The following is an 18,887-nucleotide window of genomic DNA, read 5'->3' as shown; positions in this document are numbered from 1 at the left end:
TAATGATGTAGAGGCTTGTCTCACTGGGGGTAAGATAGATACTGCCTACAGGAAAATTAAAGAGACCTTTGGAGAGAAGAGAACCACTTGTATGAATATCAAGAGCTCAGATGGCAACCCAGTTCTAAGCAAAGAAGGGAAGGCAGAAAGGTGGAAGGAGTATATAGAGGGTTTATACAAAGGCCATGTACTTGAGGACAATATTATGGAAATGGAAGAGGATGTAGATGAAGATGAAATGGGAGATAAGATACTGCGTGAAGAGTTTGACAGAGCACTGAAAGACCTGAGTCGAAACAAGGCCCCGGGAGTAGACAACATTCCATTAGAACTACTGATGGCCTCGGGAGAGCCAGTCATGACAAAACTCTACCATCTGGTGAGCACGATGTATAAGACAGGCGAAATACCCTCACACTTCAAGAAAAATATAATAATTCCAATCCCAAAGAAAGCAGGTGTTGACAGATGTGAAAATTACCGAACTATTAGTTTAATAAGTCACAGCTGCAAAATACTAACGCGAATTCTTTACAGACGAATGGAAAAACTGGTAGAAGCCGACCTCGGGGAAGATCAGTTTGGATTCCGTAGAAATGTTGGAACACGTGAGGCAATACTGACCTTACGACTTATCTTAGAAGAAATATTAAGAAAAGGCAAACCTATGTTTATAGCATTTGTAGACTTAGAGAAAGCTTTTGACAATGTTAACTGGAATACTCTCTTTCAAATTCTGAAGATGGCAGGGGTAAAATACAGGGAGCAAAAGGCTATTTACAATTTGTACAGAAGCCAGATGGCAGTTATAAGAGTTGAGGGGCATGAAAGGGAAGCAGTGGTTGGGAAAGGAGTGAGACAGGGTTGTAGCCTCTCCCCGATGTTATTCAATCTGTATATTGAGCAAGCAGTAAAGGAAACAAAAGAAAAATTCGGAGTAGGTATTAAAATTCATGGAGAAGAAGTAAAAACTTTGAGGTTCGCCGATGACATGGTAATTCTGTCAGAGACAGCAAAGGACTTGGAAGAGCAGTTGAACGGAATGGACAGTGTCTTGAAAGGAGGATATAAGATGAACATCAACAAAAGCAAAACGAGGATAATGGAATGTAGTCAAATTAAGTCAGGTGATGCTGAGGGAATTAGATTCGGAAATGAGACACTTAAAGTAGTAAAGGAGCTTTGCTATTTAGGGAGTAAAATAACTGATTATGGTCGAAGTAGAGAGGATATAAAATGTAGACTGGCAATGGCAAGGAAAGCGTTTCCGAAGAAGAGAAATTTGTTAACATCGAGTAAAGATTTAAGTGTCAGGAAGTCGTTTCTGAAAGTATTTGTATGGAGTGTAGCCACGTATGGAAGTGAAACATGGACGATAACTAGTTTGGACAAGAAGAGAATAGAAGCTATCAAAATGTGGTGCTACAGAAGAATGCTGAAGATAAGGTGGGTAGATCACGTAACTAATGAGGAGGTATTGAATAGGATTGGGGAGAAGAGAAGTTTGTGGCACAACTTGACTAGAAGAAGGGATCGGTTGGTAGGACATGTTTTGAGGCATCAAGGGATCACAAATTTAGCATTGGAGGGCACCGTGGAGGGTAAAAATCGTAGAGGGAGACCAAGAGATGAATACACTAAGCAGATTCAGAAGGATGTAGGTTGCAGTAGGTACTGGGAGATGAAGAAGCTTGCACAGGATAGAGTAGCATGGAGAGCTGCATCAAACCAGTCTCAGGACTGAAGACCACAACAACATACACTTGCTCAAGCTTAGGTAAGTGGATTAAATCTGTTGGTTCTTTTTGCATGAGATGTGGTCTATGGTGTGCCTTAAGTGGCTTATGGAGGCTTCATTTATTTCATGAACAGTTACTGAGAAAACCCGAAAATAGAATCTTTCACCATTTTTTCACTGTCAGCATCACATACCTAAATAACTAACTACAGCAAATTGCTCAAATTTTAACAATATATTCTCTAGGTATTTATCAAGTAGTTCTTTATCTGTTATCAAGAAACACTCCAAAAGCATGGTTTTTGGATACCAAAACTGAGAAATGAATTCCAAGACGGCTATGCACAGAATGTGGCAGAAATTTTTGTGATACATTTCTAAGATCCCGATCTCGAATAACCTGAGGTGTAAAATTAGATTTGCATTATTTCAATATCACTCCAGCAACCTATCAAAATTTTACTGACTCATAAAGTTCTTTTCATGTAAGTGACGTGCCCTGCCATAGAAAGGGAAAGAAGGGAACCAGTGGAAAAATGCTCCTGACAGAGCACAAAAAAGATGACTATACTCCTGGTTAAAAGTTTCTTGAGTGAAGAGGGGGTTCCAGCTGGCTTATTCTACCTTCATCAGCTCCTTCAAAAATTTTCCCAAAAATTTTGGCATGTGAACATATTCACACTTTTTTATGCCTAGAGAAAAGAAGACAGTGTCAGAGGGAAAGAGATGGAAAAGTAATAAATATTGGAAGATAGTAGATAGTGGTAATTGTATAGAAGGAGCAAAGGAGACAATGGCAGTGTGTGAGAGAGAGGGACACAGTGGCAGTGGAACATAGTTGGCACTGAAAGAACAGTGCTAGGAAAAGAGTGAAGGAGGCAGTGCAGTGGGAGAGGAATAAAGAGAAGGAGTAAGTGGAAGTGAATGAGACCAGTGATAATGAGAGACAGAGTCTATGATAATGACAGTGTGGAAGAGAGAGCTAGCGAAGTAAACAGAGACAGGCAGTGGGAAGGAATGAATGAGATAGCAGCAGTAAGACAGAGCAAAAGGAAGAATGACTGCAAGAAGAGACAGTAGTAGTAGGATAGAACAGCAGAGACTGCAGATCTGAGAAGGAGATGGTGACAGTGAGAGAGATAGTGACAACGAGGTAGGCTGAATGAGTGAATGAGAATGGGCAAGTGGGAATGGATGCATGTGAGATTTACACAATGGATTAGTGGGTATGAGCAAGTAGAGTTAGGGGAGCTTGTGGGAGTGAGAAGTGAATTATATGTTAAAAAGAGCTGGAGTATGTTTGCATGCCAAAATTTTTAAAGGTGCTGAGGAAGGTAGAACGAGGCAGCTGGTGCCCCACTATAATAGTCAGTGTGTTTTAAACAGGAGCATATTTGTCTTTTTTTGTGTACTGATTTTGCCAGTTGTTTAAATTTTGCATTGAAAATGAAGATCGCTATTCCACATACTTGAGCATATAAAGTCTTATAAGATTTAGTTAATTACAGTCAACTCTTATATAACTGTTAATACTGAGAGATATTTTTCAAACAGGCAGTAGTTAGTGTTAAGGCTGTACCCTGCAGTCAGTTCCATCTAGCAGAGATTTTGCACTGTGACTTCTATGAAGTACAGCTCTTATTGGCTTCTAGAAGGCTCAGCTATCTGAGCTTAATAGAGCTGCACCAAGCCACACAATTTTCACACCTCACTGCTTACAGTGAAGGGGGATTAACACTGTGGCTAAACCTTCACTCTTGAATTTCTCTATCATACTCTGATCTGTCAAATAAATGTTTCATATTGATGTTTTGATAGTATGGCATATATTTCTTTTTATTGCTGGCATTGGGATTTCTAGGCATGCTAAGTCCATAAATGTTTCAACAGGGTGCACTAGAATAAGTGAAAGTGTCACCACTTAGAATGACACTTAGAATGACAATTTTTTTGAGACGTAAGTGAAAGGGACAAAAACATCGGTAGAAGTCTCCAGCACTCAAGAATTTGACCACACTGGTAACACATTCACAGCCTTCTGCAATACAGAAACTATTAACCACATCTGGTTAAAAGTAAATTAAAATAAAATAAATGTAAATGAAAAGTTAGACTGTACAAAGATTACTTAAAGACACTATGAAAAAAAGAACATGCTGTGGAAAAGGAACCCCAGGACAAGAAATTTTTTCTTTGCTCTCACATTTAGATGTTTTTTAAATATAAGTAGTGCCTCAGTGTGAAGCTTTATACATAGCATAAAGCAGAAAACTACACTGAAGTGCCAATGGAACTATCGTAGGCATGCATATTCAAATACAGAGATATGTAAACAGGCAGAATACAACATTGTAGTTGGCAATGCCTATATAGGACAAGTGTCTGGCGCAGTTGTTAGATCTGTTACTGCTGCTACAATGGCAGGTTATCAAGATTTAGCGGAGTTTGAACAAGGTGTTATAGTCGGCATATGAGCGATAGGAGTCAGCATCCCAGAGGTAGCAATGAAGTGGGGATTTTCCAGTACAACCATTTCACGAGTGTACTGTGATAACAGGAATCTTCAAATCTCATACATTGCTGTGGCCAGGAAAAGATCCTGCAAGAACAGAACCAATGAAGAGTCAAGAGAATTGTTCAATGTGACAGAAGTGCAAGCCTTCCACGAACTGCTGCAAATTTCAATGCTGGGCCTTTAACAAGTGTTAGTACAAACTGTTCAACGAAACATCTTCGATGTGGGCTTTCAGAGCAGAAAATCCCACTTGTATACCCTTCATGACTGCATGACACAAAGCTTTACACCTCGCTTGGGCCTGTGAATACTGACATTGGACTGTTGATGACTGGAAACATGTTACCTGGTCGGATGAGTCTCGTTTAAAATTGTATTGAGCAGATGGACGTGTACGGGTATGGAGACAACCTCATGAATCCATGGACCCTGCATGGCAGCAGAGGACTGTTCAAGCTGGTGGAGGCTCTGTAATGGTGTGGGGCATGTGAAGTTGTAGTCATATGGGACGCCTAATATGTCTAGATACGACTCTGTCAGGTCACACATATATAAGCATCCTGTCTGATCATGTCCATTGTGCATTCTGACAAACTTGGGCAATTCCAGCAGGCCAATGCAACATGCCACACGTCCAGAATTGATACACAGTGGCTCCAGGAACACTCTTCTGAGTTTAAACACTTCCGCTGGCCACCAAACTGCCCAGACATGAACATTATTGGGCATATTGGGGATGCCTTGCAAAGTGCTGCTCAGAAGAGATCTCCACCCCCTCATACTCTTACGGATTTAGGGACAGCCCTGCAGGATTCATGGTGTCAATTTCCTCCAGCACTACTTCAGACATTTGTCAAGTCCATACCATGTTTTGTTGCGGCACTTCTGTGTGCTCATGGAGACCCTACACATTATTAAAGCCTTTGTAACTAAATGGTTAACGTCACTGCCCTCAGTTGGGAGGGACCTGGGTTCAGTTTCTAGTACCTCCGAAGACTTTTTATGAGATAGAGAGGTCTGGAATGGGGTCCACTCAGCTGTGTGAGACCAAATCAGGAGCCACTTGAATTAAGAAGCAGTGGTTCCACCGGTATTCTATCTACTGGCAACAATAGCTGGAGGGATTGGTGACATGCTGATCACATACTCGCAATCACACATCACTCCTAATACTACCTATGCAACAGCTGGGCAATTGGTACAGTCCTAAGGCCAAATCCATGAGTGATGTTTATGTTTATTATAATTGTTGTAACTACTGTGCCAAACTGAACACTCAGTGTGATGTTCAACTATGCCTATGGACAACCACTTGGTACTTTTTAAATAATGATGTAAGCATTTTAGATTCACTTGATCAACTATATTTTGGTTACATTTAACTTGCAGTTCTCAATTCTGATAGAAGAACATTGTATCTGTGTCCCTTCATCCAAATGTACTGACCTCCTGGCATTGTGTTTGACATTTCTCAACATGTGTCTTCTTTGCTATACCATCCTCTGTTTCCTCACATGATAAGATAACACAAGGATTTCCATCAGGTGAAGGCCACTGTTCTCCAACCTTTGAAAACAGAAAGAAATTGTGAGGTGTTAACAAAAAGCAATTCTATGACATATTATTTGAGATGCAAAGAGCACAGAGGTTTCAACTGATCTACAGAAGTATCCTCTTTATAACTACAGAGCAGCAAAAAATGCACTTTACCATGGCAGGTAATCCAAAGCTGGATATTAATAATTCTAGGGGTTCTCAATCAGTACTACATGACAGAAAACCAAAATTAAAGTCTCCATGAACAATGATTCTACAATTATGTCTGCATAACATTCTTAAAACTGTTGCTAGCTGTTTTATGAAGCTCAACATGTCTCCTGCTAGTGGTTTTTAAACCATTAGTGCTATTAGCTTGGGCAATGAAACAAAAGATGAGAGGAGTGTATTTTTAAAGGCTACTCACTTGGTAGGTACGTCCTCCCTCTTGGCATGCAATCTTTTCATAGAGAGGGCAGCATTCGCCATACTTTTTCTTCTCTTCTATTACATAATCTTGATCAGTTACAGGTTCAAGACAAGGACTTATATTGCACTCTGGGTGATATGGGCCTGGTGTGCTTCCTATGCACTCACAATATTTGCAAGGGCCATCCTGCCATCGTTCACCTGGCTGAAAGCAGAAACACATCATGAAATATCCACTGAAACCGTAAAACCAAATAGTAATTTAGAAAAAAAACTTTCATCTTTTTCAGAGATAGGCACATGATCAATTTATCCATCAAATATTGGAATTACTTGTGTTAACTTGTTAATACTGATGATGATTATCAAAAGTGTTGAATGCAAGACATATATGAAAGTAAAACATGGCGGCTAGTGTAAAAGTCTATCATGCATCTTGGTAAGAAAAGTGTCAATTTTTCTGGTAAAAAGAAAGTGTGTGTTCAATATAAACATGAAATATCGAAACTGAATGACCGTGTTACTAAATTACAACTTATGATCAGTGAACTGAAAGTGGATATTAGTAAACTTACATTAGAAAAAAATGTTGCAAACAGGAAATGACGACAGAAAACTTGACTTATTCAGATAAGTTGACAAAAGATATATGCATAAACAGTTAACAGAGTGTCGGAAATCAAAAAAAGTGTGAAAGCAGCATAAATTTAGTGCACAACAACGTCTGTTATCTACAATAAATTACGAAAACTCCAAAAGTAAACAAAGTGCTCTTGCATCGTCAAGAAGTAATGTGTTTAGTAACTCCTGTAAAATAAATAACAACAGCTACAAGAAAGTTTTAAGTACTGGAAAGCATGCAGGTACAAGACACAAGATTTTATTTCTATCTGGTAGTCCTGGATGACACTGCGCTAGTTTACTAAATCAGACACTTCCACCAACATATTTTGTGACGTCTGTTGTCAAACCAAACACACAGTTGAAATATGTTGTTAATAACATTGAAGAAAAGGTAAAGGATTTCAGTAAATTTGAATGTGTTATTGTCCTGCCTGGAACAAATGATGTAGTTTCAGATATCAAGGATTACCAATGCACTGTGAACATGATACTCACAAAATCTATGAACACTAAAGTGATTCTGTGTACAGTGCCCTACAGATACGACAGGGTGGACTGGAATGACAAAATATACAAAATGGATACATTCTTGATGGAATTTGTTGCCCAGTACAGTCACGCTGAGGTACTGGATGTAAATCTCTTTTTAAGGAGGACTGATTATACAAAGCATGGGTTACATTTGGTGCTGAAAGGGAAGGAAAAATTATGCATGAACCTTCATTATTCAGCCATGATTCAGCCCACCGCACCATCACTGATCTCTGTTAACTGCTTGAAACAGGCAGATCGGTCACTCAACAAAACCGTATGCTTACAATATGGGAAAATAACAGAAGACAAAACCAAAAAATTAACAGCAAATATGGATACCATGGAATGAACAAGTGACAAGGAAGGAACACAGAAGACAGTATCACCACAGTATATGAAAATAACAGAAGAAGAAACCAAAAAGTTAACAGTAAATATGCGTTCAGTGGAATGAACAAATGGCAGGGAACCAGCACAGAAGACATCACCATGTAAAAAGACTGAGAAGGAAGCTGTACCAGAGTGGACAAAAGTTAAAAACAACAGGTCACGACAAAGCACCAGGCAGAAGTTAGCATCCAAACAACATATGAAGGATGTTTTATGGCCCAATCCACTGCAGAAGAAAACAACCAAGAAGAAGTCCAGGGCCCCTAGGAGGTGAAAATCAGGTCAGAAACAGAAAGACTAGAGCCTACTCTTCAAAGAAGAAACCAAGCCAGAAACATAACTGTCATAGAACTGAATAATTCTTTAACTATCCTATATCATAATGTACAGGGCTTAACCAGTAAGCTGTATGAGTTAGAGGTCCTTTTGAATGGTTCATTTAAGGAGATTTCTATCTTGTGTATAACTGAACACTGGCTACAAGAACTACAAAAATGTGCAGTTGGGATCTCAGACTTCCAGTTGGTCAGCAGCTTTTGCACGGAAACATACAGAGGGGGTGTAACATGTATATATGTAAGAACTGGTATTAAATCAAAGGAAATTAGGCTTAAAAGTGTCTACTGAATTGAAAAAGGAATATTGTTTATGTGAACTAACAGATAGTAAAATTGTAATTACATGTATATATAGGTCCCCATCTGGCAATTTTGTATTATTCTCTGCAAATTTGGAAAATCTTCTGAATTATCTAAACAGACAGTCAAAATACATAATTGTGCTTGGGGATTTCAATATTAATTTCAAGGACAACTGTAAAAAAGGGCAAAAACTTGTTAATCTACTAAAAACATAGAACATGGACATGTGTGTAGAAGATACCATGAGATACAGCTGCAAGAGTGAAAGTACTATAGATACAATATTCATTGGCAAATCAAAATGTGGCTCTAATCTGAGGTATTGGATACAGGTTTCTCTGATCATCAAGCAGTTAAATTGGCTTTCGAGAAATCTCGTGAGAAAAGTGACAACAGGAGATATATTGAGAAAAGATTAATTAATGATGACAGCATTAGGGTAGTTAATCTAATGTTAAAAATGTAAACTGGGACCTGGAAAGCTTTAGTTCTGTAGATATGAAATTCAATAAGTTCTTGTCAAATCATAAATACTGCTTTGATAGTTACTTCCCTCTGAAGAGAATGAAAATAAACAAATTCATGGATAACAAATCAAAGAGTCATCAGAAAGTCTTAGGATGCTATATAAGTGTGCAAAGCAAAATACTATCTTGACACCATATGCCAAGTGTTATAGGAAAAAGCACAGGGAAGCTATAATTGCTGCAAAAAGGAAGTACAATGAATCATATATCAGAAAAGGTAACAACAAAACAAAATCTATGATGGAAAGTTATTAATAATTATACAGGCAAACATGAAAGTGGAAGTAATAAAATCACCATAAAACACAAAAATGAAGTTGTTGATGGTCCACTTCTAATAGCTAATATATTTAATGATCATTATATTAATGTAGCTGAAAACATGATCACCACTAAATATAATCCAAAGACAAAGGTAACAACTCCAATAAATGAACAGACAGTGTACCTATATCCCATAACACCCAAAGAAGTACAAATGGCTATCAGCAAACTAAAGAGTAAAATGACCTGTGGATTTGATGGTGTCCCTGACAATATTATTAAATATAGTACCAATAATGTTGTCTCTCAACTTGGGACATAATCAATGGCTCCTTTGAAACTGGTGTGTTTCCAAATAAACTTAAGCAGTCTACAGTAATACCAGTTTCTAAAAGTGGTGACAAGTTTGACATTAAAAATTTGAGACCTCTATCATTATTATCTGTATCTTTGAAAATAATCAAAAGAATAATGTATGAGAGATTGCTAGACTTCCTAAACAAAAATAAAATTCTTGTAAACGCACAGAATGGTTTCAGGAAAGGCAAATTTACACAAACAGCTCTCTTCAGTGTCCTAAAACTTCAGAATGAGATTTTCACTGTGCGGCAGATTAAAACTGTGTGCCCGACCGAGACTCGAACTTGGGACCTTTGCCTTTCGCGGGCAAGTGCCCTACCATCTGAGCTACCGAAGCACAACTCACGCCCGGTCCCCACAGCCTTACTTCTGCCAGTATCACGTCTCCTACCTTCCAAACTTTACAGAAGCTCTCCTGCGAACCTTGCAGAACTAGCACTCATGAAAGAAAGGATACTGCAGGGATATGGCTTAGCCACAGCCTGGGGGATGTTTCTAGAATGAGATTTTCACTCTGCAGTGGAGTGTGCGCTGATATGAAACTTCCTGGCAGATTAAAACTGTGTGCCAGACCAAGACTCAAACTCGGGACCTTTGCCTTTTGTGGGCAAGTGCTCTACCAACTGAGCTACCCAAGCATGACTTACGACCCTTCCTTACAGCGTCAATTCTGCCAGTAACTCGTCTCCTACCTTCCAGACTTCACAGAAGCTCTTCTGCAAACTTTGCAGAACTAGCACTCCTGAAAGAAAGGATATTGCAGTGATACGGCTTAGCCACAGCCTAGGGGTGTTTCCAGAATGAGATATTCACTCTGCGGCAGAGTGTGCACTGATATGAAACTTCCTGGCAAATTGAAACTGTGTGCTGGACCGAGACTCGAACTCGGGACCCTTGCCTTTCACGGGCACTTGGTAGAGCACTTTCCTGCAAAAGGTAAAGGTCTCGAGTTCAAGTCTCGGTCTGGCACACAGTTTTTTTCAACAGCTGATACCATATTATTTTCTGATGATACCAGCTTTATTATAAAAGGGAAGAATGATTATGAGATGCAGAAAAAAATTGACAAAACAGCAGAAGTGGCAGAAAAGTGGTTTAAAGGTAACTGTCTAGTTGTCAATGACAAGAAAAACCATATAAGAAACAAAAATAGGACCAAAGTAAAATCCACATTATCGAATAGCCACATTCAGCAAAAGAATCACATAAAATTTTTGAGATTATGGGTGGATGAGCATCTAAGATGGGAAAACATGTAGAAATGCTTAACAAAAAAATTAAGCAAGTACTGCTACATATTAAGAGTTCTTAAAGATTGCTGCAATACTGAAACAATGTTAAGTGCATATAATGCAGACATGCATAGTCTACTGAAGTGTGCTTTTGCAAAGCAGTCTTTTAAGCTCCAAAAGAAAGCTTTAAGATTAATAAGTTATGTTGCTTACAGAAGACCATGTAGAGGTATCTTTAAGGAATTATAAATCATGACTTTACTATTTATATTTAAATTTGAAAGCATATGCTTCATTAAAAACCATCAAGTTTCACCTTTGAATAGTGAGATCCACCATTATCAAACAAGGAACAGGGATGACTATCATAGGGATGTGCACAGAAAATCAATATATCAGGACAGTGCTGTGTACAAACCAAAAATTCTGTACAGTGCACTGCCAGATAGCATCAAAAAAATACCAAACAGTAATACATTCAAAAAAGAACTAAAAAATCTACTAATAAACAACAGCTTCTACACCATTAACAAATACCTGGAATTTCGCTCAAATCTGTAGATCTACTTCATAACTCTCTAAACAAAAATTCATAATTATCAACCATACCTAGACAAAACCAATCTTCTTTCATCTAAGTATGTATGTAAGTAATAAAGCACCTAGCTTTTGTGTATGTTACTATGCCTCATTAACTAAAGTACTGGTATTTAATAGTTTTAGTAAAATCAGCCAAGAGGTTTCACATTCACTTTAATATTATAGTACTCTTTTGTCAGAATGCTAAACATTCCCCACATCTTTGCTTTAGATGTAAAGGAGCTGAAAAAAGTATTGGCGATTTTTGTGTACAGCAAAAAGAAGAAACCCAAATATTTCTGCAACAGAGAATGTTCAGGCGCATATTTGAAGCACTGTTGCCAGAATAGGTCAATGTGTAAATACTCAGAGTCATAAACAAGGAAAATATTTTGTCCTTAATGTCAAAAATTAAACCAAAATGTGAAATTAGTTTTGTTGTTACCTAATTCATACTTTATGCAAGCAAGATTGAGAAAACTGACGCAAGAGAGTGGAACTTTAATTTCCTCCATTCATTCACACATTGTGTTCCATAAATCCCCTCATGAAGGAAGGGATGTAGAATGGGTAAAGTTATCCAACACTATGAGGGTTGAGCAGCTAGGATGTTGTTCACCTGTGCTTTTTCATAGCTTTTCTGCATTTTGTGTAGCAGGTTCTACTGCATAGATCTTAGGTCAGTTAATTGCTTGGTTTCTTTTTCTATCAAATACTCAAAAGAAACATGGCTTTACATCAGTGACAATTTTTTATATTGAAATGAATATGTGTTATTTTCACAACTACAACCAAAATTTTTTTATCTTTCCTAAATGAAAATAGGATTAGAAGATGCTAGTATTACAAATAAAACTGTTTGAAAATGGGGGATTACAAGATATTGGTACTGAAAATAAAACTGTTTGAAAATGCATGTTTTTAAGAAAGCTAATTTGTCATGTTTGCCTTAGTATAAAAAATTTCACAGCACTTTAGAAAACAAATTCCCACATCACATGTGTCAGAATATTATCTGGTATCTTTCCCTGCTACTTTCACAGATCTTATTTGCTTAGTTCAGCACGAATCTTAGATCTCCTGTGACACCATTTTGACATTTCTCTAACGGGTATCAATTTAAGAAGATGTCTTTTATTGAGTCTGTTTACAGGTGAATTACTTTGAGTGAATGTAACATTCTGTCCTGGATTTTCCATTGTTTGGTTTACTTTGAGTGAAAGTTGATGTGAGTCCTCCTTTGTTCACTGTGGTTCTGTCTCAGCAGCCAGAGACAGTGGTTCTGCATGTGAGTTGCGTCAGCGTATGTGCGCGCGCGCTTGTGTGTGTGTGTGTGTGTGTGTGTGTGTGTGTGTGTGTGTCTTCTCTAATTCAGAAGAAGGCCCTGTGGCTGAAAGCTTATTTGTCTAACAGTCTTTTTGTTGTGCCTGTCTATGACCCACCACGTCCACTTTATGATGAGTAGCAGTCTACCCTTTTCATAATCTTGCCATTGTTTCACGCTGGATTTTCCATTGTCTGAACCTATATTACAGGTGACAGTGAGCCAACTTGCTGACTATGAAGATCTTGGTTACACTATCAGTAACTTTGAATACAGTTTGCATTTTCTGCTTTGTTCCAGTGCTAACTTTGAGCAGGGATATGCTGCACTTTTTGCAGAGATATGCATGAAAATCTATGTTAAAGGTCGTGATGATACGAAAGTAAACTTAAAATGTGGAAAATGTTGTAACACAACATTGTTAATGATGGGAAAACATTGTATTGAGAGAACAAGGACTTCTGTTGGGACTGACAAAAATGAATTAAAGAAGAAGGAAAACATAAAATACGAGAATGTAAAATCAGGGTTTTACTATGCTTTGAAGGAAGCCACTAGTCCACCCTATTTAGATGCTGCCTTTATTTACACTGCTCCCTACTACAAATGCAACATAAAAAAGGATAGTAAATTTCAAAATTTTACTTATTTTTTGCATACAGTCTAGATAGAAGAATATATGATTAAATAAATGTATACAGATGACAAGGTTGTTGGGCACAGCAACGTTTAAAGTGTTAAGTGAAGACGTAACAATGGTCACAGCACCATTAATCTGTGATGTTCCAGGGACCAGCACACTGTCCATGTGGATACTTGTCTTCCTGCACATAAGCCCATTTCCTGTATCAAGCAATGCAACATGGCTGTATGATTCTCCAAATCTGAGTGAACAATATTCTGTTTCTCAAGCATGAGTCATGCTGGGCTGCTGTAACCATGCAACAAACTGAGGATGGCCATCTCGAATCCAATGATTCTGTATTCATATGGCAGTCGTGGGGATCCCAAGAAATGTGAGCAGTAATATCATGGGGTGATAAACCACAGGTTGATTGGCTAGGATCCTACATCTACATCTACATCTACATTTATACTCCGCAAGCCACCCAACGGTGTGTGGCGGAGGGCACTTTACGTGTCACTGTCATTACCTCCCTTTCCTGTTCCAGTCGCGTATGGTTCGCGGGAAGAACGACTGTCTGAAAGCCTCCGTGCGCGCTCTAATCTCTCTAATTTTACATTCGTGATCTCCTCGGGAGGTATAAGTAGGGGGAAGCAATATATTCGATACCTCATCCAGAAACGCACCCTCTCGAAACCTGGCGAGCAAGCTACACCGCGATGCAGAGCGTCTCTCTTGCAGAGTCTGCCACTTGAGTTTATTAAACATCTCCGTAACACTATCACGGTTACCAAATAACCCTGTGACGAAACGCGCCACTCTTCTTTGGATCTTCTCTATCTACTCCGTCAACCCGATCTGGTACGGATCCCACACTGATGAGCAATACTCAAGTATAGGTTGAACGAGTGTTTTGTAAGCCACCTCCTTTGTTGATGGACTACATTTTCTAAGCACTCTCCCAATGAATCTCAACCTGGTACCCGCCTTACCAACAATTAATTTGATATGATCATTCCACTTCAAATCGTTCCGCACGCATACTCCCAGATATTTTACAGAAGTAACTGCTACCAGTGTTTGTTCCGCTATCATATAATCATACAATAAAGGATCCTTCTTTCTATGTATTCGCAATACCTTACATTTGTCTAAGTTAAGGGACAGTTGCCACTCCCTGCACCAAGTGCCTATCCGCTGCAGATCTTCCTGCATTTCGCTACAATTTTCTAATGCTGCAACTTCTCTGTATACTACAGCATCATACGCGAAAAGCCGCATGGAACTTCCGACACTATCTACTAGGTCATTTATATATATTGTGAAAAGCAATGGTCCCATAACACTCCTCTGTGGCACGCCAGAGGTTACTTTAACATCTGTAGACGTCTCTCCATTGATAACAACATGCTATGTTCTGTTTGCTAAAAACTCTTCAATCCAGCCACACAGCTGGTCTGATATTCTGTAGGCTCTTACTTTGTTTATCAGGCGACAGTGCGGAAGTCAAGAAAAATAGCATCTACCTGGGAGCCTGTATCTAATATTTTCTGGGTCTCATGAACAAATAAAGCGAGTTGGGTCTCACACGATCGCTGTTTCCGGAATCAATGTTGATTCCTACATAGTAGATTCTGGGTTTCCAAAAACGACATGATACTTGAGCAAAAAACATGTTCTAAAATTCTACAACAGATCGACGTCAGAGATATAGGTCTATAGTTTTGTGCATCTGCTCGAAGACCCTTCTTGAAGACTGGGACTACCTGTGCTCTTTTCCAATCATTTGGAACCCTCTGTTCCTCTAGAGACTTGCGGTACATGGCTGTTAGAAGGGGGGCAAGTTCTTTCGCGTACTCTGTGTAGAATCGAACTGGTATCCCGTCAGGTCCAGTGGACTTTCCTCTGTTGAGTGATTCCAGTTGCTTTTCTATTCCTTGGACACTTATTTTGATGTCAGCCATTTTTTCGTTTGTGCGAGGATTTAGAGAAGGAACTGCAGTGCGGTCTTCCTCTGTGAAACAGCTTTGGAAAAAGGTGTTTAGTATTTCAGCTTTACACGTGTCATCCTCTGTTTGAATGCCATCATCATCCTGGAGTGTCTGGATATGCTGTTTCGAGCCACTTACTGATTTAACGTAAGACCAGAACTTCCTAGGATTTTCTGTCAAGTCGGTACATAGAATTTTACTTTCGAATTCACTGAACGCTTCACGCATAGCCCTCCTTACACTAATTTTGACATCGGTTAGCTTCTGTTTGTCTGAGAGGTTTCAGCTGCCTTTAAACTTAGAGTGAAGCTCTCTTTGCTTTCGCAGTAGTTTCCTAACTTTGTTGTTGTACCACGGTGGGTTTTTCCCGTCCCTCACAGTTTTACTCGGCACGTACCTGTCTAAAACGCATTTTACGATTGCCTTGAACTTTTTCCATAAACACTCAACATTGTCAGTGTCGGAACAGAAATTTTCGTTTTGATCTGTTAGGTAGTCTGAAATCTGCCTTCTATTACTCTTGCTAAACAGATAAACCTTCCTCCCTTTTTTTATATTCCTATTAACTTCCATATTCAGGGATGCTGCAACGGCCTTATGATCACTGATTCCCTGTTCTGCACATACAGAGTCGAAAAGTTCGAGTCTGTTTGCTATCAGTAGGTCCAAGATGTTATCTCCACGAGTCGGTTCTCTGTTTAATTGCTCGAGGTAATTTTCGGATAGTGCACTCAGTATAATGTCACTCGATGCTCTGTCCCTACCACCTGTCCTAAACATCTGAGTGTCTCAATCTATATCTGGTAAATTGAAATCTCCACCTAAGACTATATCATACTGAGGAAATTTATGTGAAATGTATTCCAGATTTTTTCTCAGTTGTTCTGCCACTAACGCTGCTGAGTCGGGAGGTCTGTAAAAGGAGCCAATCATTAACCTAGCTAGGTTGTTGAGTGTAACCTCCACCCATAATAATTCACAGGAACTTTCCACTTCTACCTCACTACAGGATAAACTACTACTAACAGCGACAAACACGCCACCACCGGTTGCATGCAATCTGTCCCTTCTAAACACCGTCTGTGCCTTTGTAAAAATTTCGGCATAATTTATCTCTGGCTTCAGCCAGCTTTCTGTACCTATAACGATTTCAGCTTCGGTGCTTTCTACCAGTGCTTGAAGTTCCGGTACTTTACCAACGCAGCTTCTACAGTTTACAATTACAATACCGATTGCTGCTTGGTCCCCACATGTCCTGACTTTGCCCTGCACTCTTTGAGGCTGTTGCCCTTTCTGTACTTGCCCGAGGCCATCTAACCTAAAAAACCGCCCAGTCGCCGCCACACAACCCCTGCTACCCGTGTAGCCGCCTGCTGTGTGTAGTGGACTCCTGACCTATCCAGCGGAACCCGAAACCCCACCACCCTATGGCGCAAGTCGAGGAATCTGCAGCCCACACGGTCGCAGAACCATCTCAGCCTCTGATTCAGACCCTCCACTCGGCTCTGTACCAAAGGTCCGCAGTCAGTCCTGTCGACGATGCTGCAGATGGTGAGCTCTGCTTTCATCCCGCTAGCGAGACTGGCAGTCTTCACCAAATCAGATAGCCGCCGGAAGCCAGAGAGGATTTCCTCCGATCCATAGCGACACACATCATTGGTGCCGACATGAGCGACCACCTGCAGATGGGTGCACCCTGTACCCTTCATGGCATCCGGAAGGACCCTTTCCACATCTGGAATGACTCCCCCGGTATGCACACGGAGTGCACATTGGTTTTCTTCCCCTCTCTTGCTGCCATATCCCTAAGGGGCCCCATTACGCGCCTGACGTTGGAGCTCCCAACTATCAGTTAGCCCACCCTCTGCGACCGTCCAGATCTTGCAGACTGAGGGGCAACCTCTGGAACAGGGCAAGCAGCCATGTCAGGCCGAAGATCAGTATCAGCCTGAGACAGAGCCTGAAACTGGTTCATCAGACAAACTGGAGTGGCCTTCCGTTCAGCCCTCCGGAATGTCTTTCGCCCCCTGCCACACCTTGAGACGACCTCCCACTCTACCACAGGTGAGGGATCAGCCTCAATGTGGGCAGTATCCCGGGCAACCACAGTCTTAGTCTGATCGGGGGATGCGTGGGACGAGCTGGCCGTCCCCGACAAACCCCCATCCGGACCCCCACAGTGATACCCATTGGCAACAGCCTCAAACTGTGTGACCGAAGTCAACAATGCCTGAAGCTGGGAGCGAAGGGATGCCAACTCAGCCTGCATCCGAACACAGCAGTTGCAGTCCCTATCCATGCTAAAAACTGTTGTGCAAAGGACGTCTGAACTAATCTACAGAAAGCGCAAACAAATCGACAAAATTTAAACGGTTATTAAAATACAAGATTGCCTAGTAAATGCAGTAATGCTGTTACTTGCGCACTGCTGACACACTGCTCGGCGGTGGAAGGAGACTACGCGATTTTACACTATTCAGGTACTAAAACGTGATGCTACAACTCTCAAATACTGTAATACACCCGAAATTTATGAATTAAACAATGCAAGTACCAAAAACACGCAAAGAAGTTAAGAATTAAACTATGTAACAAATGAGTGAGCTAGGAGTATATGACTTGCTGCTGCAGCTGCTCATCCAACGGCGGCAGGGAGCACACTGACTGTGACCAACCGACACTGGCTGTTCAAAACAAAAACAGAAGACAAATGACTACGCGAATTTACACTATTCAGGTACTAAAATGCGATGCTACAACTCTCAAATACTATAATACGCCCAAAATTTATGAATTAAACAATGCAAGTACCAAAAACACGCAAAGAAATTAAGAATTAAACTATGTAACAAATGAGTGAGCTAGGAGTATACGACTTGCTGCTGCAGCTGCTTATCCAACGGCGGCAGGGAGCACATCCTGCTGCTGCCATTCAATTCCGACATGTGCTGGTACACTTTGTCCTTCTTATGCGAGACATAAAATAATCTTGTTACAAACAGACAACATTCAAATGTAATTTCTGAATGAGAAATCAACTGCGTACAGAATGTAGATGGTGTTATTCCTATTTACTGTGTGTAAGTGCACTGAAATGTTAGATATTTGCTTATCCAACTATGTAGTTCACCTCATGTCATTTTGACAAACAACCCTTATTAGTAAATGCAGTTTTGATGGCCATCAATGTAATACTTCAAACTAAGTATTTATATAACTTTACATGGAGCATTGTCAGTAGTCTATATTCTGGTAATACCAAGATCTCCTTAATACACATTTTAGAGTTAATGAAAATTTACATTTATGACTCCAAATATTTTTATAAACTATATAAGTGGATAATAAGCTATTCTTCTACTTGGTTTCAAATATCAGAATTTTCAATTTCTTGCCTGATGTCTACCAATAACTGGTTAAAGACATTTGCACCAGAACATAAATCTGCGATTTGAATCCCAGATAGGAACATATTGTCTGTATTGAGACGATTTTTACTTGAAGTATTGTGATGTGAATTTCACTGTTCATTCTAAATTCACCCTTGTTATGAACCACAAATACCATTAGAAAGTATA

At 39.8% G+C, this 18,887-nt stretch overlaps 1 protein-coding gene across 1 annotated transcript in view; it reads right to left on the bottom strand.

Moving 5' to 3' along the window:
• LOC124789901 (hemocytin-like) overlaps positions 1 to 18,887 on the bottom strand; it is a 543,737-nt gene that overhangs the window by 36,985 nt on the left and 487,865 nt on the right. The window contains exons 70-71 of the mRNA XM_047257418.1: positions 6,217 to 6,423; positions 5,700 to 5,819 (exon numbers count right to left, since the gene is read on the bottom strand). Of these exons, the coding sequence (XP_047113374.1) occupies positions 5,700 to 5,819; positions 6,217 to 6,423 (327 nt within the window). The remainder of the gene's footprint in view (positions 1 to 5,699; positions 5,820 to 6,216; positions 6,424 to 18,887) is intronic.

The sequence above is a fragment of the Schistocerca piceifrons genome, chromosome 3 (assembly GCF_021461385.2).
Source record: "Schistocerca piceifrons isolate TAMUIC-IGC-003096 chromosome 3, iqSchPice1.1, whole genome shotgun sequence".
NCBI classification, from domain to species: Eukaryota; Metazoa; Arthropoda; class Insecta; order Orthoptera; family Acrididae; genus Schistocerca; species Schistocerca piceifrons.
This window is presented reverse-complemented; position numbering and strand designations above follow the sequence as displayed.